The 22,791-nt window shown below is 41.8% G+C and overlaps 2 protein-coding genes across 5 annotated transcripts; one reads left to right on the forward strand and one right to left on the reverse strand.

The window, feature by feature from the left end:
• Window positions 1-84: 84 nt before the first annotated feature.
• On the reverse strand, window positions 85-11,637 carry gpnmb (glycoprotein (transmembrane) nmb). 4 transcript variants are annotated; one of them, XM_031323166.2, is made up of 12 exons: window positions 11,369-11,637; window positions 8,314-8,469; window positions 8,093-8,233; window positions 6,360-6,533; window positions 6,088-6,249; window positions 5,655-5,978; window positions 5,107-5,166; window positions 4,714-4,926; window positions 2,139-2,244; window positions 1,175-1,395; window positions 945-1,038; window positions 85-815 (listed from the first exon to the last, which is right to left on the reverse strand). In XM_031323166.2, the coding sequence occupies exons 1-12, from the start codon at window positions 11,436-11,438 to the stop codon at window positions 662-664; spliced, it is 1,875 nt and encodes a 624-aa protein (XP_031179026.1). In that variant the 5' UTR covers window positions 11,439-11,637; the 3' UTR covers window positions 85-661. The 4 variants fall into 4 exon arrangements, with proteins under 4 accessions (XP_031179026.1, XP_031179025.1, XP_031179024.1 ...); XM_031323165.2 differs by having other exon boundaries at window positions 945-1,035; window positions 8,072-8,233; window positions 11,369-11,438; XM_031323164.2 differs by having other exon boundaries at window positions 8,072-8,233; window positions 11,369-11,438.
• Window positions 11,638-16,812: 5,175 nt separating this feature from the next.
• On the forward strand, window positions 16,813-22,457 carry LOC116067024 (polypeptide N-acetylgalactosaminyltransferase 15). Its single transcript, XM_031323302.2, has 10 exons — window positions 16,813-17,623; window positions 18,194-18,360; window positions 18,450-18,654; window positions 19,462-19,629; window positions 20,420-20,537; window positions 21,052-21,246; window positions 21,365-21,496; window positions 21,647-21,745; window positions 21,826-21,969; window positions 22,072-22,457. The coding sequence occupies exons 1-10, from the start codon at window positions 17,094-17,096 to the stop codon at window positions 22,261-22,263; spliced, it is 1,950 nt and encodes a 649-aa protein (XP_031179162.1). The 5' UTR covers window positions 16,813-17,093; the 3' UTR covers window positions 22,264-22,457.
• The last annotated feature ends 334 nt before the right edge of the window (window positions 22,458-22,791 follow it).

Genomic DNA, 22,791 nt, shown 5'->3' on the forward strand with positions numbered 1-22,791 from the left:
TTTATGGCAAAAACCAGGAACACTGCTCTTCTCGTATGGGGGGGGGGGGCGTGTAATTAACTCATATTAAAGACTACAGTTTCGGCCATTTGGTTAGTTCACAACTTTATTAGAGTCCTCAGGTCAAGTTTAAAGTGAATTCCTTGAAGTAGTTTTTACATCTTACAGATTAAAATTCACTCAACTGAGAGAAGATGCACATGTCAATAGTAGTACACATTTCATAATTGGAAAACCATCTCAAGGATTTCATTCTTACGGTTTATTACTACAGTACAAGGCACAGCGCTTGGCACAACATTAGCAAAAAGCAGTTCTTCTGAGCAGAAAAGAGCCACTACTTGAACCCAAAACATCACCTAGCAGCTCCTACCTCCAATGAGGAGCCAAAACAAGGAGATCAAATGGAGCAGTGCCTCAGTCAGACATTTAACAGGCTCTTTAGTAAATCATCCTACCAATCATATACTGCTGTAGCCAACACTTAACGAAATTAAGACCGACAAGACATTGGTATTATTTACTAATATTTCTCTACAGACATGCATGTATTCCTGCTATCTTACTTTTGAATGATTTAGCATTTGTTTATGTATGTCATTTTTCTTCCGTATTTTTTTGCTTATAAGAGCAGACATGCTTGGGTGCAGCTTTGTAGAGCCTACAGGAGGCGTCTCTCAGTCAGTAGGTGATGGCTCTCCTCACTGGAGGGAAAAAATGCCTCCCTCAAACGGACCATGTGACCTCCGACCCCAGCATGGCCGCAGGCATCCTCCACCAGTGACCTACGAATGGGACGGTAAACCTTGTAACGCCTAGGAGAGAGAAGAGAGACCATGCAGGGATGAGAGGGAAAATGAGACAGAAAGAAATGGCATGTGGGCATTTTGTGTTTATGTGGAAGCGCACACTTTAAGACTAGTGAGTTGTACAAGACTACTCACTTGCAGACCAGATAGGCAATGAATGCAAAGACAGCCACCAGCACAGCGGTCGAAGAGAGCACCACCTCTGCAGTGTGTGAATTCTTGGACACTACTAGGGATGGAGAACAGCAATGAAAAGGACAGACCGAGAACATCAATCTGTCCACTTAAAACAAAAGCTGCTAGTTAAAGAGAATAGATTGTGAACATGCGTCGTATGTAAGAATAAATGTCTTTGTGTAACGGACCAGGTGTATCCTGGGACTTGTTGATGGTGACAGTGGTGGTGGTCAGGGTCAGGCTCCTGGAGTCCTCCAGGGTGATGTTGACACAGTAGGTGCCAGGCTCCGGAAATGTTCGCCTGAGATGCACTTCACACTTGGACGATGGCGGCACATCATCACACATAATGGTTTGCACCTGAGTACAGGTGTGGTCTGACACAATGGTGCAGGCTGAAATTGGGATGCTGAGGATGAAGGGATGGAAAGATGAAGGGTTAAATAAAATTACCAATCCTTTTCTTTATCTAAAACCTTTTTTTCTTTGAGGAATTACTATAATATCTGTAGGGAATAAAATATTTTCACAAATGGAATTGTTATGGCTTCACTAGATTAATCTCTAATTTCCTAATTTACTTATGATTATGAAACCTTGAGTGTCATTTTGTATCTCTATAGTATAATTAACATATATAAATTACTTAAAGGTCCCATTTTATGCTAATTTTTAGGTTCATATTTGTGTTTGGGATTTTTACTAGAATATGTTTACATGCTTTTTTTAAAAAAAAATACTATTTTACTACTTTGTCTTCATACTATCTGTTTGAATATACCTGTATTCACCCTCTGTCTGAAGCGCCCCGTTTTAGCACCTGTCTCTTTTAGCCCCCCTCCCAAATAAGCCCAGTCTGCTCTGATTGGTCAGCGTTTCAGAGTCTCTGCACCATCATTGCAGCTGGGGAATGACTGAATGACGATAATCGCACTGTAATGGCACTTTCTACCAAATGTTATAGTAACTGTACGGAACACTTGACAGCTTGTTTAAAGGCACCGTTTCTGAATATGGGCTGTGTGAATTTCTTTGTGGATTGAGCATTTTGATACTTTTCACAGTGTTAATATAACACCTTAACCTGCTTTATAATTAAAAAAAATACATCAAAGTAAAAAAAAACAACCAAAAAAACAGTTATATACTCACTTGCCCAGACATTTCACCAGGAAGCTGATGTCAGTGTTGGTCACTCTGGCAACCGACACATCCACAATGCGACTGTTTGAATGGCTGTTTAGTGCGTGCTTGGGCTCTGTGGAGAACAGATTCATGCAGTTGGTTTAGATATATAATCATCTGCTCATAACATCTATCTATAAATTGCAGGAACGTCTGTCTGTCTGTGTGTGTGTGTGTGTGTGTGTGTGTGTGATGCGCATATCTCTAGAACCGTTAGTCCGATGGATTTCAGACTTGACAGCTGTCTTGCTATGGGCATGAGTAAGTGCGGTGCCAAGTTTGACGTTTGGATTAGAAATGCAAACGATATTGTTAAATATATATCGGTAAAAGAAGCACACATTGGCTTTTGCCGCTCTAGCTCCTGGCCACTCCCCCTCTCACACTGCACACTGACTGAGCTTTGGCAGCTAAAATGTGAAATACACCCCAGACCCACAGAAATGTGCAAAGTAGCACTACTTTGGACTGTCTTTGACTTTGAATAAACAAACGACAATTCCCGAATTCAAGGACGTTTCAGAATCCCACATGTGCAAAGCACAACCAGCTACACAGTTTTTGTGGCAGACAGAGCGTGATGCCACTTATAGGATGGCTACCAGACACTGTTTTTGAATCACATCGTTGTCCGTGTTTGGGGGCGTGTTTGGTGGGAAGGTAACCTGCACACCACATGTAGAACGCTTTACAACAGCGAGGGAGGGGTGTTACCGCCTTTGACTCTTTTCCTGCTTCCAACGTTGGCTACATGATTGCTGGATATACCAAACTTACTTTTCTTCACTTTCCTGGAGCACGGGCGGATAGCTGAAAGGAACATCGCGACTGTTGTGTGGAATAAGGTTGGAGAAATAAAGGCGCTACACTTTTCCATGTCTATTTTTTTGCTAAGAAGAAATTCAACAAAAAGCCATTTGCCAAAACTAAATATCAAACAAAAGCTATAGTATAGTATAGACACTATAGTATTAAGTTGCTGTGAGCTGTAGCCTACATTCACCACTTCTAACCAGAGGCAGAATATAAAGTAATCTCGGAGATTATTCCTTCACAGCGCTGTGCAATGTGAGAAAATCTCAGAGCTGAACCGGGCAGACACATCAGTTTTCATCAGACTCAGACTAATTAAGTATACTGCTAACAAATAACATTACCGTCGCAAAAATACCCCCGCGAATCAAATCCCCTACTTTACCGTTAACTGCCAAGCCACTAAACCTGTATGGAAATTAACACCTCTGCTGAAGTGTTAAATTTGTTAATGATCATACAACACGAGACAACACCTTCTCTCTTTCTCTCTCTCTCTCTGTGCGCGCACACACACACACACACACACACACACACACACACACACACACACACACACACACAGTCCGGTTCTGGTGGTTGATTAACGCAGATATGTGCTGATTAGCTCTCATAACGGGCCGGGTGGGTAACACACTGTGCCCTGAGTCCATGAGGCTAATGTCTGATTACTCCACATTGTCATTGTGATACTTTGTGATTACATGCTGAATCTGCAACATTCAGTCAGGTCAGGTAAATCAGTAAGTTAATAGTAGGGTATACAGGGGAGTTGCATATGAAGTGGTTTGGGGTCCTTCTGTAAGTAATTTTGGGGTACAATTTGGTTTTGATTAATTCTACAAGCAGCAATACCACAGGCTAAGCAATCGGCCCGTGTGTGTGTGTGTGTGTGTGTGTGTGTGTGTGTGTGTGTGTGTGTGTGTCCACACAAAGACATGACTACCACTAGCTATTCACCCTGCTGACTGGAGCTCTGTTCTGCTCAGTGGAGCTGGCTTTCCTTTACAACACAGTCACTTGTGTCTCTCTATGGTGTATTGGTGACTTGTTTACTTGAACATCACAATGAAAAGAATGGATTAGAGTTAAGTTAGACTTTTGGAATGGTATATATTTTACTACATGAAAACAATAATGTATCCTTCCCACTGAACTGGTTTTGTGTAATCCTCATAAAACAAGACTAAAAGTCTACAGCCATGCTAGCAGTTGGATAGGCACTGCAGTGATGCAGCAATGCTAACATTTGATAATTAGCAGTTTACACAAAGTACAGCTGAGGCTGATGTCTTTAGTTTTGCAGGTATTTTGACATAAACCAATGGACAAATGTTGACAGAGTGATGGCACTATAGGGAAAAGTCAGTGGTCACCCAAGTCATTAAGATTTATCCTATGAGAAACATAAATGTCTATACAAAATTCCAAGGCAATCCATCCAATAGTTGTTGACATGTTTCAATTTCAAACCAAAGTGGTGGACCAACCGACCGACAGACATTGCCATCCCTTCAGGCATGCCACTAAATAAATAAATGAAAAGTTAAATTGTGAACTGATCTATTATGTCCTTTTCTTTGATAAAGGATCATACTATTATAAAATGTATGACTTTTTCCAATTATATTTTAAAGCCACTATGTACAATTTAAAAATGTCTGACTTTGGCGTCATCTGGTGTTAGTATCATAAAAGACACCGCCCCCTCTCGCAGCCTACCACCTACCAATAATGGTGATGTTACCCATGAAGGTCCCATAGGCGTAGCGGTAGCACTCGTTGCTGTTGAGACGCTTGGTGCGGAGCCAGGACAGGGAGGTAGGGTTGGATTCTGGGGTCGCATTGGCAACAGTAGGGGGAAGGGGCTCCGTGGTGGGCATGCCTGTTGTCATGGCAATGGAAGAGGAGGAGGGAAGGGACTGGCTGGTAGTGGGTGGCACTAAAACAGGAAACAGGTGACAAGATATGGACTCATTGGACAAGACAATGTTTATGTAATGCAAGTATTTTATATTCAAGTTATTGGGTATCCTGCTAAGATACATGCACTTCTTTAGTCTGTCTTGCTCTCTTTCTTTCTTATACACACAACAAACACACTGTTAGCTGTGGAACTCACCGTGAGTGGTTTCCATCTTGACAGTAGCAGCATGAGTACCGGGTGGAGATGTTGGAGCCTCTGAAGGAAGAAACACAGTTATGACACAACTAGTTTTGTGAGGTAACACTTCATTGATCTCTGCAGGGAAAGTCACTTCTCGCTTTGTCTTGCCCATCAACGTCAGACTGCAGGACCAGTTGTGTAACAGCAGTGATCCGGTGTCCTGGCCAATGTTAACAGCATCAATGCTTGCCCAGTTTCAGTTCATCCAAATTATTAAAAAAAAAAAATGTTCTTCCTGACATCTTGTGATATGTACCATGCTGATAGTTTTGGTTTAATTTGCCCAAGATTTGCTATAACCTTCCCTGAGATGTGTGCTCCCACACTTAAATAAAATGGAGGTAAATATGCTAAAGGCATTGAAAAATTACATTTAATAACAGCAGTTACTAGAAAGTACTTTATTGGAACTACTTTCTATGATTGACTGAATGGTCCTTAAAAATCTCAAAACCTGGGAAAATAAAACCCGGTTTTGATGCCCATCTGTATGTGTCCAGTACCTGTGGGAGGTGGAGACGTGGAGGTCATCTGAGTCGGGGTGGCAGAGGTGGGCGGACACTCTACAGGGAATGCAGCCTCCACCACCAGCTTCACACTCATGCTCCCCAGTGCGCTATAGCTGTGTGTGGTCACTTCGCGGTGTGTCACCAGCTGGTTGCCATCTCTGAAGTCCCAAATGTAGTCAATTGCGGCTGCGGTTTTGAGGTAGCCGCTGGGGTCATGGAGCTGGACTTTGAAGACCACGTCCTCACCACGAAAGAAAACATTCTGAGACTGGTTGACCGCAGACTTCTGGGAGATCTTGACTGCCACTGGGATCTTATCTAAGAGAGAGTGTGTAAGGGGAGTAATAAATATTCATTCTCAGTATGTTAGGCTGAAGCATGCTGACGGATAAAGTTGTATGAGCTGAATGTGTGAGTTTGTCTCCACCTGTGACGTAGAAGACGGTGTTGTCAGTCGTGAGGGGGCTGTACTTCCTGCGCTCACGTTTCTTGTAGACCATAACCTCCATGACCTCTGCCCCCAGAGGGATGTTGGTGGTGTTGATGGTCAAACTGGAGGAGGAGCCGTCACATGTCTCGTAGTACTGGCCTGAAGACCGATGGAGAGTAAAACTTTTACTTGCTTTGTTTTTGCATGTGCATGTGTGCAAATCATAGACTGCATAAAATGGTGCAAATCTGTAAATCTGCGTGTCTCACCCATTGCGTGCCACACGTAGACATAGCTCTTGCGGCTCCAGTCGTTGCTCTGAGGGAAGGGCTTCCCATCGGGAAACACATTGCATTTTGTCAAGTCCGTACACTTTCCAAAGCCATAGTCATCCAACCAGGAAGTCCAGGTGTACACGTAGCCAGAACGCACCTGTCCATTAGCTAGTCAGAAAAGAAGAGAATGAAGTTGAAATTAAAGCGGCAATAATTTATATTTTTATATCAACAATAGGTCAAATTACTACTTGTTATTACTTGTAATGTTACATTCCATAGATAATGATCTCCCAACATTGCAGTTCTCCCCAGCTTCTATGGACAATTTAAGTCTCTTTCAGCTCATTGTTTTGGTTTTAAAGCCTGCAATTTTAATGTTTCGGTTCAGTCTCACCATCCTTGTTTCTAGCAGCAGCGAGCAGCTGTTTTCAGCAAAATATTTTCGATATTCCTACTGTACGCTACCTGCTTAGCACCAAACAGCAGACAGACACAGTAAGCGACTAGCTGGTAAACATACTGGAGTATTTAGCAGCTAAAAAGCCAAGTCTGTCCTCCCCCCGAACAATGCCCACATAAATCGTTTGTTAAAGCAGCAATTACGACTTATATTTACGTTTAAAATGGCCGCGCCATCTAGTGGCTGTAGTAGTTATGACAGGAGGCTCGGGAGCAGAGCAGAAAGTAAGGTCACAAAGTATGACCCCTATTTTCCACCACGTGTGTCTGTGCTGTGTTCTGGAGGCGCCACCCCCGCAAGCAATCGCGGCCATTCAAGTCAATGCTTGATATTCCACCACCTGAATCATCTCCGCTAAAGATATGTGCCAGGTCGCACTTTTTTTTTGTTGCAGGGTGGTGGGGGAAGACTTATGAATATTCAGTGGTGAACTCATCCCTGATTGGCTCGCCCTGACATTCTTACTCTAACCATAACCATTCCCACTCCTCTTGCCTTAACCTAACCAACACAACCAGAGCAGGCAACGAGTACTAGCCATTCAGGGATGAGTTCCCTAATGACTATTCATGAGTCTTCCCCTACCACCCTGCAAAAAAAAAAATAGGCCTCCCAGTGTGGTATGGCATGTGGTGGAGGATGGAAGGCAGCACAGATGAAAATCCGGGTAAGAACGCATACGCCTCCACCTAAGGACGGAGGTTGGGGTGGTGGAATGGTCAAACAAACACAGGACTTTCACCCAGGGGACTGGGGTTTGTGTCCCGTACAAAAAAAGTAAATGGTGAGGTTTTTATAGGTCATGTTTTGCGTCACGTGCGTAACCGGAAGTGAAGTAACGTCTGATTTTAACCCAAGCCACAATCTTTTTCTAAACTCAACTAAGTAGTTTTGTTGCCTAAACATAACCAAACTGCGACTTACATTCACCAAGTGGGCAGAAACAGGAGTCCAAATGAATGTGAGTATTGCCCTTTTGTCTGCTGGATGTGTAAAAAGGCAAATATTTGCCAACATGTCAACTTAATAAGGTGTCGATTTGGTGTGTACAGTTTGTTGTGCTGCCACCAAGTGGCCAAAAAAAGAATAAATGCTGTTTTAAGTGTATTTGTGAAGCCATTTTTTTATTACTACACTCCTGTGGTGTAGTATGCATACTATCTGTCTAAAAGGACGCAGTGCGGTGTGGTGGACTGCGATGATGTAATGTGTTTGTGGGCGTGGCCTGGCTTTTTGGCAGCACCTGAGGCCTCAAGCTCCGTACCATCTTCACAGTGCTCATCCCATACGATGTTCCCACTGGCATCCTCCTTCTGGCATGGTGGGTACTCCAGCTTCGCGGTGAAGGAGACGCAAGAGCCGTTAAGAGCCGGACTGTCGCTGGTCAGACGAACCTTAGGTTTACCTGCAGAAAAGTGGACGATCCAGGTGAAAAACTCCAAACACAACAGGAAGAATTCAGAGGAGAAAGATGACTTAACTCACCTTTGTGGTGCATGAGCTCATTTGGCTTTGGGTTTAATGGAGGGTAGAGGTAATCATCCCATGGGTTGGTGTCAGGATCCCAGCCAGGGATTGGTGGAATTGGAAATGGTAACTTCCCTGCTACTGCATGTTTGTGTGGGAACATGTCGCCATATGCTGGAGAGAAAACAAAGCACATTATAAAGGTGCACTATGAGTTCCTGCATTCAAAGTAAATACCAAACAAAACAGAGCAAGCTCGCCCTTCCCCACATGTTTCCGTAACTGTCATGACTAACTGACTAACTGTCACTAACCCCCACCCCCTCCCCCAACCATCTTGTCTGTGATTGGCTGGAGTGGGTTGTTGTATTTTGGTGCACAGCCTGTGCCTCTAGTGTTTGTTTGACGTTTATGACCCCTGTGTTGTCTCCCGAGACCGGGCTTTTTTTTACAGTGTATTCAGGGGGCAGGCAGCTAGTGGATCAAGGAGAGATGCCTACGATTTGAGACAAAAATGAAATCACACTGAAACCATGCAGGAACTCATAGTGCACCTTTAAGACTTTTCAGGCCCCTTAAAATGTTGTGAGGATCACTGAGAGAAACTGAAACTTAGGATGGTCCAGGGTCCCCTAGTGAAAACTTGTTGTTTTTTAGTTAATTGTGCACATTTAGAAGCATGTATTGGAATGTTTCCTTACCTGTATTTTGAAAATACTATTCACAGAAAATGTCTTCATTACTGTAATTCAAGAACTGCTTAACTGAAGTTTATTTTGCAACTTGAATAATGTATTTCTTATTTTGTAATAAAAACCTTTTTTTTTTTTTTTTTATCATGACAGGAAATATGTCTGTTGTGTCACCTAAGATGCAATGTAAAAAATAATGAAAACAAACTTATGACACCTAAAATAACTCATTTATTTACCCCCTACTTGAAGTGGAAATCCTTTTGAGGACCAGCCTTCTAAATAATAATAATAATAATAATAATGAGATCAGGTTTTGTAAATATGGTAGATGTGTTAGTAAATGCAGATGGAAGGCTATAGCATAGCTGTTATGTGAGGGAGATGTCCTCACAGCGGCTTTTGACACAGTGGACCATGCAGTCCTCTCTCGCCTTGATCATTGTGTAGGCATCCGTGGCTCTGCACTTAAATGGTTTAGCTCCTATTTGGCAAATAGGAGCTTTTCTGTCATGCTTGGTGACCTCTCCTCGTCAGCTGCTCCTCTCTCTTGTGGGGTACCCCAGGGTTCCATTCGTGTCCCCATTCTGTTTTCTTTATATATGTTGCCTTTAGGGGCTATTATAGGCAAGCACAACCTATCATTTCATTGTTATGCAGATGATTTGCAAATTGATTTGCCTATGAAAGCAAATGACAGTGTCACACTAAACTCCCTGCTTAGTTGTATTAATGATATTAAGTTGTGGCTTTCACAAAACTTTCTTAATTTGAACGAAGATAAAACTAAGTGTATTATTTTCAGTACTTCAGACATGCAAAATGGTCCAGCTTTGAGTTTGGGAGCTCTGGCATCATACACTAGGTCAGCTGTCAAAAATGTGGGGGTTACTTTTGATTGCAGCATGAAATTTGACAAGGAGATCAGTAATGTTGTTAGAATGAGCTTTTTCCAGCTTCGTCTCTTGGCTAAAGTTAAGCCTTTCCTGAGCAGGCATGACCTAGAAAAGGCTGTTCATGCCTTTATTAGTTCAAGGTTGGATTACTGTAATGCTCTTTATGTTGGTCTGAATCAGACCTCCATCTCACGCCTTCAACTTGTTCAAAATGCTGCTGCTCGCTTTTTAAGAAATACATCTAGACGTGCACACATCACTCCTGTTCTCTAGACCCTACATTGGCTCCCTGTGCGTTTTGGAATAGATTTTAAGATCTTGTTTGTTTTCAAGGCCTTAAATGGCCTGGCCCTGGAGTATTTGTCCGAAATTTGAACTTTGCGTGAGCACAACCGGTCATTGCGGTCTTCAAATCAGCTGGTTTTAGAAGTCCCAAGGTCAAGGTATAAACGGATGGGTGATCAGGCTTTTGCAGTTGCTGCCCTCAGACTCTGGAACAACTTACCCCCTGATATTCACACTATTACGGATGTAGCTCTTTTTAGGTCCAAACTCAAAACCTATTTGTTTAGACTGGCTTTTAATACATAGTAGTGGTGTGACAATTTCACCCTCCTGTTTCTTTGTAACCTTTTCTGATTTTATTGTGTCATATGTTTCATTCTTTTTATTGTATGATATGTTGTTTTATGCTTGATTCATGATGTAAAGCACTTTGGATACCTGCTGGTTGCTGTAAAGTGCTATATACATACATTTTGACTGATTGATTGATTGATTGATTGATTGATTGATTGATTTTCATAATACCAGATAATGTCTGGCCCTATCTTGAAGGAATTTATCTGATCCTACCAAGTGTGTTTTAATGGTTAATTATATTGTTATCTCTAACTCCATGCCTATGTTTCTGGCTTCTGTCTTAATTTAGACTTTCGCATAAATGACATACTTTAACAGATGGCAGACGAAAACAACAAATTATCTAGTTAATATGTGATTTAATTAAAGGGGAAAACAACATATTTGCGTAAGCAGACATCTGTGCAGATAAAAATATATATATAAACATATAACTACATTATGCAGTTGTAATAGGCTAATAATAAAAACATGTTTTCATATTTTTATGAATATAAAATCGTTTCCTTTGATAGTTTTCTGATCGGAGAACGACAGCCATGCAGGACACGCGCCTTAATTAAACTCATGGGACTCTGAGTGCAGCTGATCAGGTATTACAGAAACTAGGACGCAAACATCGAAAGTAAAGTTTTACATTTAATACAATTGTTAAGTCAAGGCCCATAAGATTAAATCATTTCTGTGATTTCAGTGTGAATATTTGAATTTAAGTAGCTACATTTAGTAAATAGCCTTTATGAGGAGTATGTTAATGATTCTGAGATCCCGTCAGATTTTTACTGTTTAAAATACGGTATTGTAACTTCAATTAGATTCGCTGAATAAAGCAGCACCACTTACTTTTGCGTCCATCCGCTTGAAAAATAAAGCAAGCACAAATCAGTAGAAAAACGTATCGCAAGGCTTCCATTTCCCCTCCTTAGCAAGGAAAATTGTGATCAATATATTTTCAAAAAAACTCCCAAAATATCTAATAATAAGGTGTTCACCGACACAGCTTGTCCCTCTCTCTGCTCGTCCAGCTCTCCCAGTGCTTCCCCCCTGCTTGTCCTGATGTTTTATAATTTAATCTGGGGGCCGCTGAGCGCACAAACATGTGATGTTTCTTAACAGGACGCATCTCATTCCTCATTAGTGTTTTGGACGTAGGAAACTCATGAGAGACGAGATGCGCGCGGACACGCTATTTGTGCACGCCCCCTCTCCCTTTGCCCTGATAAGAAATTATTAAGGCTTTTAATTCGAAGGATCTTTTATTTATTCAGTAATCCTAAATTATTACTAATGTCTATGTACAGGCACACTGACTCATGATTTGCCTATTTTGAAAATATGATAATATTTGCGATATTCACTCAGTCACTCACTTGCGATGTCGACGACAAATTTCTCTCAATACTTTTATTTATGAGAGTTTATTTTTGTCCGCAATTTACAGGATTTAATTCTGAAATTCTGATATATTAGGCTATAGGTTTTGTCATCATTTCAAGGAAATTGCACTTGTTTTGCCCCTTTCCTGATTGGAGAAAGATGTTAAATAAAAGGGACAAACATGGGATGACAAACATGGGATATATATATATATATATATATATATATATATATATATATTGATTAGGGGTTGTGTGTTTGTTGAATCCTACCCAGATCGTCTTAAATGTCCACGTGTGACAGTTGAGCACATGATACATTTGTCTCATCGAGCTGTGTCACGGTGAGACGCACCGCACACGGGTGCGTGAGTTGAGAGGTCCGAGCGGGGTTATTGCGCCACAGCTGCACTCCTAAAAGCAGAAGGAAAGCGTATGATGTGCAGCCGAGTTGCGCGTTCGTTTTCAACACAGTCCAACATGTGATTAACGCCATTATTCCAGCGGGTCTTCTGCTGTCACAGGGAGAGTTTGGAAACTGCAACAAAGGGCTCCCAAACTGCAAACTGACATCTGACTCACATTTAAGTTGCTGTTCAATTTCTGTTTTTCATCAATCCTGCGACACAGAGAGAACAGTCTGATTTGTGATCAGAAAAACATCTATTGTGCGGAAATTATGGAAATCACAATATTTAATTCACAAGTAGACTAACCAATGAAACTTTAAATTGCATTGTGAATGCACACAACATTGTGAATGTAGACACAAGCAATTATCTGTTAGCCCACCGTTTTACGAAACAAAAGAGGAAGAGAGTGATTTCTAAACTTTGAAACAGATAGCAACTTAATATAGCCTACAGCGTAGAATAAATTATAATGCCTTATATCAATAGTTATTATAATGCCTTTATAATTGGTTATTGATTATCAATTGGTATCAAGAATTAAACAAAGAAATCCATGACTTTCATATTTACCGAGAAAAAGCTATACGTTATCAAAATATAAGGTGATAATACTGTTTTGTGTCTCCCTCGTGCTTTATGATTACTTATGAATCCATTTAAATTATTTCTTAAAGTCCAGCTGTTTGGAAATCAAATCCATAAAAGAGCTGTAAATTCTTTGCCATCTTAAGGTCTGATAGACTTTGTTGGCATTTCTGTGACATTATTGTCATTAAGAGCTGATAAAGTCAGTCGGACGAAACACAGTTATTGATGTTACTAAATAGTTTCCATGTGGTCTGAAATAATCAGTGATGCCAATATTCGCGAGGCATGTTCTGGGAAACATGAATGAATGTCTGAAACAAAACATCAAATATTGAGATTGATTCGTTCATTTCATCTCCATGACAACTGAGCAAACTCCGTCCACTGATGAAGGCCACAATGTGACCGAAAGCTCTGGAAGAAATCCAGTAGGCTAGGTGAACCTTGAATTAATATTTTCTTTTGTCAGAGAAACATGACATGTAGGAAAAAACAACGCCAATAGAGGGCAGCCCTTTCCAAGATATGGTTTACACACACACACACACACACACACACACACACACACACACACACACACACACACACACTCACACACACACACACACATCCAAGCAGTAACATAAATTGACAAACAATTAAGCCTAAACAGTAGGCTATTCTTTAGAACTTATGGCTACAACTATTATTTTCATTATTGATTCATTTTCTGATTATTTTTCTCAATTATTTGATCAATCTTCTAGTCTATGTTATGTCTGAAATGTCCATCACTGTTTCCCAGATTCAAAGTGTCTTGTTTTGTGGAAAAGCCAGGGTTAACAATCACAGAAGACTAAAAAAATAATAATTCAGAGTTGAGAAGCTGGAATCAGTTAATTATTTACATTTTTACTTCTAAACTTAGTTCTATAACTAAATGATAATAGTAATAGTTTTGGCTTGAATTAAATGATAAATCAAAGTAGAATCTCGTGTGTCTCTTCTTTATCAGCACACAGCAGACATCACTGGTTGTAAAAGAAAAATGAATGAACAACAATCCAACCCAGAAATGCAATGTGCAGCCAAAAGTTACTGTTATTCTCGCTCTCTTTCGCTTTCTCTATTGTTTCTGTGTGCGTGTGTGTGTGTGTGTGTGTGTGTGTGTGTGTGTGTGTGTGTGTGTGTGGGGAGGATACATGTGAGTACTTGTCGTGCCTTCTCATTTACAGCTCTGGCTTTTACTCGGATGGTGGAATGTAGGCACATTCCTGAGAATGTGGACTGGACCCTGGACTTTCGGTGTGTGTCTGTATTTGTGTCCATAAGTGTGTGTGTCCCTGCTCCTTTGGTGTTGATCTGTGTGTCTGCAAATGTGCTGGCAGTGGAAACTTCAATTCTGTGTGTTTTGGCTGCAGGATGGAACATATGGGAGTGTTCACTGTGCAGCAGTGGAAATACATGAATACTTCTTCCTTTTCAATCTTGAGGCCTAAAAACATTATTTCCACAAAAAAAACACAAGTCAAGAGCTGGTCACTTCTAACTCTCTTTTCTGTCTCTGTGATCTTTCATGTCTCTTTCATTTCCACCCTCTTTGCAGCAGCCTAATCTTGTTGCTCTTCTCACCCTCTAAAGCCCTCCTTTGCTCTTTCAACTTCTCAATTTGTCTCTGCAGGTGTCCCTCTTCCTCCCTCCTCTGTGTACTGTAATCACAATCATCAGAAGCCATTCAGCCCTGTTATCCAGAGCAGAGGGGAGGTGAGTGTCTTTGTGTATAATGACAAGAAGGCAGGGAACTGCTAATCCCACCCAATCACCCAGACAGTCACCACCACCACCACTACCAGGACGGGGAACTGGTCTCTGACTGCAGCCAAACTGGCTCCAAAGCCCCACTGGCTGCACTGCCAAGTTGAATGCAGTGGCCTTTCACAGCTCCAGTCAACAGAGAACAGAACAGAGCTTGTGAAGCAGGCTGACACAGATGGTCTTCATTTCTAGTGATGTGTTGAAGAAAAATAAAGTACAGTCTGACCTTGTTGGCCATCACCATAAAGAAAGTATCACCCTGAGGTAACTTGGGAAATGCATTAGGAAATTAAGCCCTTTCCATTGATATCCTTGAGCTTTTGGGCGTTTCCCCTGAAACGTTTCATAATTCGATGTTGGTGCCACTTGCTGTGCAGGCTGTGTCATTGTGAAAAAAAACGTAGGTAAAAACTATTTTCTACTTGTCAAAAAAAATCAAACTGTGACGGACTGATGTCTTAGTCTCCACTCAGTTGAAAACAGCAGCTTGGGCTGCCAAGATCTCTTCGGAGAACCGGGGAGATCGAAGCTGCGACCGCCCCGCTTCCCGGCACCGACAGACGGTCATGGGACTGCGAGGCCTGCCGCCAGCTGGCTGGAAAGAGCATCTTTTGATGTGTGGCGCACCGGGGAGACGCTCTCGCACGCACGCACGCACACACACACACACACACACACACACACACACACACACACACACACACACATACATACTGAAGGAAATATAAAAACACTGTCTCATTCCACTGCAATGTGGGCTTATTTACTTGTTTGTGGTGGGAGACATAGTTTTGAAATACGGAGCGCCATATCAAAACTAAATAGCCCCAAAGACATTCAAATCCCTAAATAGACTTATTTTAGTGATGCAACATTGTAAAACATCATCATAATCATGACTGACACTTTGTGTGTGGGAACTAGAATTCTAGTTTTTTAGTAGCCTATGTCTAAAAAGGTGTTTTAATCCTGTTATCATCTGAACTATTGACATTGTGATTAATACGTACTGTGTGTATATGTTTATACTTATATTGTTTATATCTTTTTATCCTTCTTATATTTGTATGTGTGACATGCTCCAACAACACCATGACAAATTCCTCGTATGTGCAACGTACTTGGCAATAAAGCCCTTTCTGATTCTGATTCTGATTCTGATTGCTCATTGGATCAACTCGGCAGGTGTAGTGGTGTAGGTGCAGTGGTGTAGTCCAGGGTATACGCTGGTATACGGCGTATACCTACTTATTTTTCAGTCAGCATTGCGTATACCCACTTCTAAATCCCCCCTGATGCGCACCATTCAGTAATATCTGTGAGCCAGATTGCCCATTTTTTCCTCAAGGATAGTGAAGCCATGACCCACCCTCCTCTGCCTCTAATTTGCTGGTACTCGCTGCTTTCACTGATTAGATTGGTTAACTTTAGGCATGAGGACTGATGAGCCAATCAGAGGCAGAGTAGGGCGGGTCATGCCGAGGAAAATATCGCTAATACCTCAGGTGCCAGTGAAAAAGAACAAAAAAAAACCTCAGGTGCCGGTGCCACTTGACTACGATAACGGCAGCAGACCAAACAACAGCTGAAGAAATAACACAAGCGGCGGTGTGCCACCCCAGTTGATGGAAGACATAATTCTGAGGTAAGTTTTAAGGTGGTTTCCAAATCAATCATTATTTTAAACTACTGGCAAATTGCCAGTGGCAATATGACTGCACATTTAGAGGAGAAGAGATAACATCATGTTTGCCTCATGATAAATACATTTTACATTCATCCAGGCTGCTTGTGTGACCAGTAGTAACTACAAACTGCTCCTAATCAAGTCATGATCATTTTATAATAGTGAGCAAGTAGAAATGACAGATTTTTGGGTAAACTAAATCATAGTCTTACATGTCACTGTTTCTAAAACAGGGCTTTTTTCTGGACTACTTTAGAAAAAAAAAAAAAAAAAAAAAAAAGGTGAAAACTGAGAGTATACCCACTTCTCCAGGGACCACTACACCACTGTGTAGGTGGATGTATCAGGTGCATCCTCAAGCCGTTAAATAGGCTATAAGCTTAATTTTACGCGGGCTTTAGGACCGCGGGATGAGCTGGATGAGAGACAAAGTCCGCGCACCTCCACCATAAGAAAAAGTTAAGGGGTTGTCTTGAACCTGCCTTGTCTATCACTCGTGTCCCAGGTCTGGTGCTTCATGGAAGCAGCGCTACACTCCAAAAGACTGATGGGCGAGTTATTTCTTTTTCTACTTTTTGGATAATCCCTGTAGAGTGTCATCATTTTGGTAAAATGTAGCCGATTTCAATGTTGAGTGAAAGCTCAAAAATGGGGAAGTCAAGGCAGTACTGGGACAACTTCGTACCCCCTTCTCCTCTGCACTCTTCATCATGAGGCTGTCGGGCAGAGCTATAGCTGTCCGGAGGAAGGTGCTCTGCCTGTGGCTGCTGCTCCTCGGGTTCGCCCTGGTTACGCTCGCGCTCTCGGACCTCTTAAACCGGGACCGGGACCACAGTCGTCAGAAACCTGTCCCTCCTCTCCGCCCCCTCCAGCGGATTCCCAATGCACCGGACCTGGAGGTCATCGTGGACTCCCGGGACCCTGCATTAGAGCTCGGTGTCGATCTCGCCCCGCTAAAATCTTTGCAAGAGGACCAGCTTTTATTCGTGCCGTCGACGCAGGACTCTAAGAACCCGCAGCAGAAGAAGGAGAGTTACAAGGTGCTTCTGCCCGGAGCAAATAAAGCTACCCGGGCCCCTGCGACTCCGACGCACGGTAAAATGGGGAAAGCAGTGCGGCTACACCTGGAGGGTATGGAGAGGGATATGGAGTTGTCTGCCGTGCAGAAGTACGGTTTCAACGAGATGGTCAGCGAGAGGATTTCACTCCATCGCAGGCTGCCCGAGGCGCGCCATCCTGAGTGAGTGCAATTAGATTAGATTAGATTAGATTCAACTTTATTGTCATTGTGCAGAGTACAAGTACAAAAACAACGAAATGCAGTTTGCGTCTAACCAGAAGTGCAAAAAAGCAGAAAAGTGCAATGTGATACAAAGTGTAGACAGGTGGCGCATAGGCAGGACAGGAAATATATTGCAGTGTTATAAGAGCAGACTAAATATGACTATGTAATATGAACAGTGTATGAACAACATGTACAGATATGTGCAATGTAGTAGCAGTGACATTATAATAGTAGTAAGAATAATATAGATATGCAGTGTATTAGCAGAATATATAATAAGAAAAACAGAATAAATACGGATATTCTGTATGAACCATATAGACAGATATGTACAGTATAGTACAGCTATGTACAGTGTGATAATATTATAAGAGTATGTAGTAGTAATGCGCAGTGTCCAAAGAGCACGACTGAAAAGATACACTAAAACCTTTGCGCTGAAATGTCCCCACTTTGGAATTAAAACACATTCAAAGTTTATGAAGTTGTAACTTCGACATAGTGAATGTGTTTCCTACTTAACAGGTGTTTGGGGGGACAGTACAGCGAGTCGCTGCCGTCTGCCAGTGTTGTTATCTGTTTCCATGACGAGGCTTGGTCAACGCTCCTGCGCACCGTGCACAGCGTGCTGGATACTGCACCCAAACTGCATCTGCAGGAGGTTCTGCTGGTTGACGACCTGAGCCAGCACGGTGAGTTTCTCTGAGTCCACATCCACCCATCCATCCACTTGACCTGTGCTGACCACATGTCCATGTCTTTGTCACTGTTCACCTCTCAGGTCACCTGAAGAGTGTGCTGAGTGAGTATGTGTCTCATCTGGACGCGGTGCGTTTGATTCGCAGCACCAAGCGCCTGGGCGTTGGAGGATGTCGTACACTGGGCGCTGCCAGAGCTGCAGGGGAGGTGCTGGTGTTTATGGACTCCCACTGTGAATGCCAGAAGGGCTGGCTGGAACCACTGCTGGAGAGAGTGGCCCAGGACAGGTGCTATTTACTCTAATAATGTACAAAAGTAATTAAAAGCAGTGCAACATTATTTTATTCCAATGCACCATTCCTATAATCACACTAATTGTAAATTGCTCTGTTGGTTGAATGCCAAAAATATAAAATGTAATGAGTTTTGTAATGAAGATAATTAAGGTCCAGATAAACATTTGGTCTGAAAAAAACAACCCAGCAGCTGTGCCCAGCCTCTGTCTGTCTGTTCTGCTTTTTGACAGAACCACTTGAGAGAAGTGAGACGATGGAGGGTTCAGAGTGATCAGTTGTCCTTACTCATTAGTAAGGCATGGGATACATGTGGTGTGTGTGTGTATCCAAAGCTCAGCTCTCATGATTTGGCTCTAGTCTTGTGTCTCAGGCTGCCTGCAGTGTGGCTCTAATTAGACAATTAGGCTGAACTGCAAGACCTGGAATCTGCAACGACTCAACTCTCTCAGCCACATGTTTGACCCTTCTCCTATTTCTTGCTTTTTTCTCCCCTTTAATCTCTTCATTCCATTTCCTCTGAGCATCACATCACACATGGCCTCTTGGGGAAAATATTTTAAATGACATATGTGAACCAGAACACACTTTGAATAATAAGTGAAAATGTAACCAGAGGAGGCTGGTTAGGACTTATACGTAAAAGGTTCTTATCCTTAAAAAGCTTTTACCGACAGGAACATGCTTCTCATTCATGACACCAACCTTAGTTTGAATCACCCTTCTTGATAAATGTCAATGAAAAAAGACACTTTTGACTATAAAAATGACTTTTCAGATGAATGTGGCATCTCTGTGCAGGACCAGAGTGGTGTCCCCCATCATTGATGTGATAGACTGGCAGACCTTCCAGTTCAATGCCACCCAGTGGCCAGTTAGGGGTGTGTTCGACTGGAGACTGAACTTCTACTGGGAATCTAACCCTCAGCTGCAAGATAAGGAGTCAGACTCAGCTGTTCGACCTGTGCAGTGAGTTTACAGCAAAATGATGTCAGATGGGCTTTCATGACACCAGTATATACAAAAGTTTTACTTAAAAGTAATGTTGAGAGAAGCCTAAGAGAAAACACTGAGCAAATTTGCTTTTATATTTTTATGTTTATGGGGGCAGAATTGATGGTAACACTTTATAATAAGGGTGCAAATCATATACTTAAGTAATGCATAACTCATGATGATTCAATGCATGCATTAATGCACAATGTATCATAAATTCCTGTTGCTCACCATTAACAAATGATCAAGTCACCATGACTTCAGGTGATTAATTCACACTTATTAGGTCATCTGTTAAGAAATGTTAATTCACAGTTATTTCATACATTCATTAATATGCAAATAAAATTGCATAAATTCCTCTTACATAAAAAACAATTTTAGGACCATGCATTTGCTTAGCCTCTTTGATAAAAAAGATTTGTTTTAAATTGTGTTTGTGTTGTTGTTCAAACCAGTAGAGCTTAAACATGTCTGATCATTCCCCTCTATTTTGTCAATTGGTACCTGCTGGATAATAATTGCACTTTGCTTTAAGTGCTCATAGCTCTTTAAAATATATAACCTTTGACAAGGAGTGTGATTTGTTTTAAAGGGTCACATGCCAAAAAGGGAAGGAACCATTGCTCTGCTGTGATCTGTGTGTCCTTGCTAACTAAAACTTTAATACTAAAGTTTGTAATATCTCTCTGCTCCAGTGACACCCAGATACATTTCTGTCTTTTCTTGGCCAGTAAAGTGATGCTGATTCTGTCTCCGCCAGGAGCCCAGCGTTAGGAGGTGGAGTTTTGGCCATCGACAGACATTTCTTCCAGAGTGTGGGAGCCTATGACCCTGGGATGCTGTTGTGGGGAGTGGAACAAATTGAGCTGTCAATCAGGGTAAAGAAGAAAACTAAATCAACTTTCCATTCAAATCCTCCCATTCACATCCTCACACAGGACAGAGAGAAAATGTTTTTGTTTTTCACCCTAAGTCACATAAGCTTTTTTTTAAGCGATGCTTTGGCTGATTCAGTTGCCTTCTGTCAGGGCCTCAGGAATGTTGTGCTGCGACATGATACCTTTTGCAAATGGAAATCTCAGGTTTAATAGTGGTCTGGGAATGTCTGGGCCGGTTGACAAATGCGCAAGTTTGAGAAGAAAATGTTACTTGACCACTTGTTTTTCCATGATGACCATTAAGAATCATATTTTGGAATTGTAGCATGTTATATGACAGTTTAAAAGGGGAAATGGTGCGGTTTATTGAAATAAAATCAATATGCAGCTTGCAAAACAAAAGATCATTTATACTTATCATACTCTCCTGCTGCTTTACAGCAAAAGGCACACAAACACAAAAACTACAGGGTTATAAACCTTTTTTTTTTTTTTTTTACCGTTCCTGTTATAGGTGTGGTCATGTGGGGGTTCCATGGAGGTGGTTCCCTGCTCCCGTGTGGCCCACCTAGACCACCACCACCTGCCTTACCGCTTCTCAGACCAGGAGCTGCTTCAGAGAAACAAGATTCGGATTGCAGACACCTGGATGGACGCATACAGGAAGATCTTCTATAGGAGAGACACTCTTGCTCATTTCATCAGGCAGGTGGGTATGTTTGGTGTGGATATTGTGTGGATATATGTCATCAAGAGGTTGATTGGTGAGTTTACCAAATATAAAATAAAAAAAATCTAAGGACATCATTGTTCTCTTATTTGTTCAGTCTGAGAGCCCCAACATCACAGAGCGTCTGCAATTAAAGAGAAGTCTGGGCTGTAGGAACTTCCATTGGTACCTGACTACAGTTTATCCACAACTTTACATCCCCCAGGACAGACCTGCACTGTCAGGCGAGGTAGCACACACACACACACACACACACACACACACACACACACACACACACACACACACACACACACACACACACACACACACACACACACACACACTACTCAGTGATGGACATGTCAGGCTAATGTGTCCCATTTGTGCCTGTTTGAAGTTGTACAATGTCGGCACTGGCAGCTGTGCAGACCCTCGAGGGCAGGGGCTGCAGGGTGGGGCCATGAATGTAGCACCGTGCAGTGGGACGGGCAGCCAGGTAACCATGACAACAGTTGTGAAAATGACAGACAGAGAGGTAACACACAGTGGCAAAGATGATCTCTCTTGTCATCGCAGCACTGCGATCTAAACTCTGAGTTTGAAGTGCGATGTGATCCCATGGGGGCTTTGTGTTTGGACGCCAAGGGAGAGATGGTGGTCCTATCTCCGTGCCCCATACACCGACCACCAACCAGCAGATTCCAGTGGATGTTCATAAAGGTAAGGCAGAGAGTTAAACTTGTTTTGTTATTTATGTGAATAGATGTAAATATGTTCACAGTGGCCATTAGGCTAACTCAGAGTGTCTGTTTTCTGCTTCAGCTGAGTGGTCAACTCGTTCATCAACAGTCCCAGTTATGTCTGGAGGCTGTAAAGGAAGGAGGGCTCCCACAAAGCATCCCAAAAAAAGTCAACACCCATGCCAGGACAGGAGGTCTCTTCCTGCGCCCCTGCACCCATCACCCCAGACAACAGTGGCACTTTGAGCAACTAGTAGCTCCTAAAGGTGCCTGATACAAAAAGCAGAGGGATCATCAAAAATGTACTTAGTGGCATACAGTAGTGAAATGGTCGTAGGAAAATACACAAAATATAACTTTTTTGCTCCACTATGCCACTTGTTCCTGTTTTAAGGAATGCAAATACAATTTATTCTGTTAAATAATAAACAACGGAATATCTAAAAAAAAATAAAATACAAGATATGATTATGTTGAAACAAAGTCTTTATTTAAAAGTGCATTTTTTAGGAATACATATTATTGTATTTATGTACATTTAATCATATACAGTGTGAAAAACATGTAGAGAAAATTATCTCGAATGATGTTTTACTTTAGTAAATGCTTTCATGAATTCACGTGTGAATGTTTTTGTGTGCGTTATTCAGCAGAATCACATTAAAAACCGATACATCTCTATTAACTGACCTCAGGTTGGATGGAAATTATGAAGGAGAAGCATCAAGTAGACAGTACCAAAAAGCTGTCAATTGTAGATTTTAGTCTATTAGATAGAATTTGTTCTGGAATGAAACTGGAA

This window comes from Sander lucioperca, chromosome 16, assembly GCF_008315115.2.
Source record: "Sander lucioperca isolate FBNREF2018 chromosome 16, SLUC_FBN_1.2, whole genome shotgun sequence".
Taxonomy (NCBI): Eukaryota; Metazoa; Chordata; class Actinopteri; order Perciformes; family Percidae; genus Sander; species Sander lucioperca.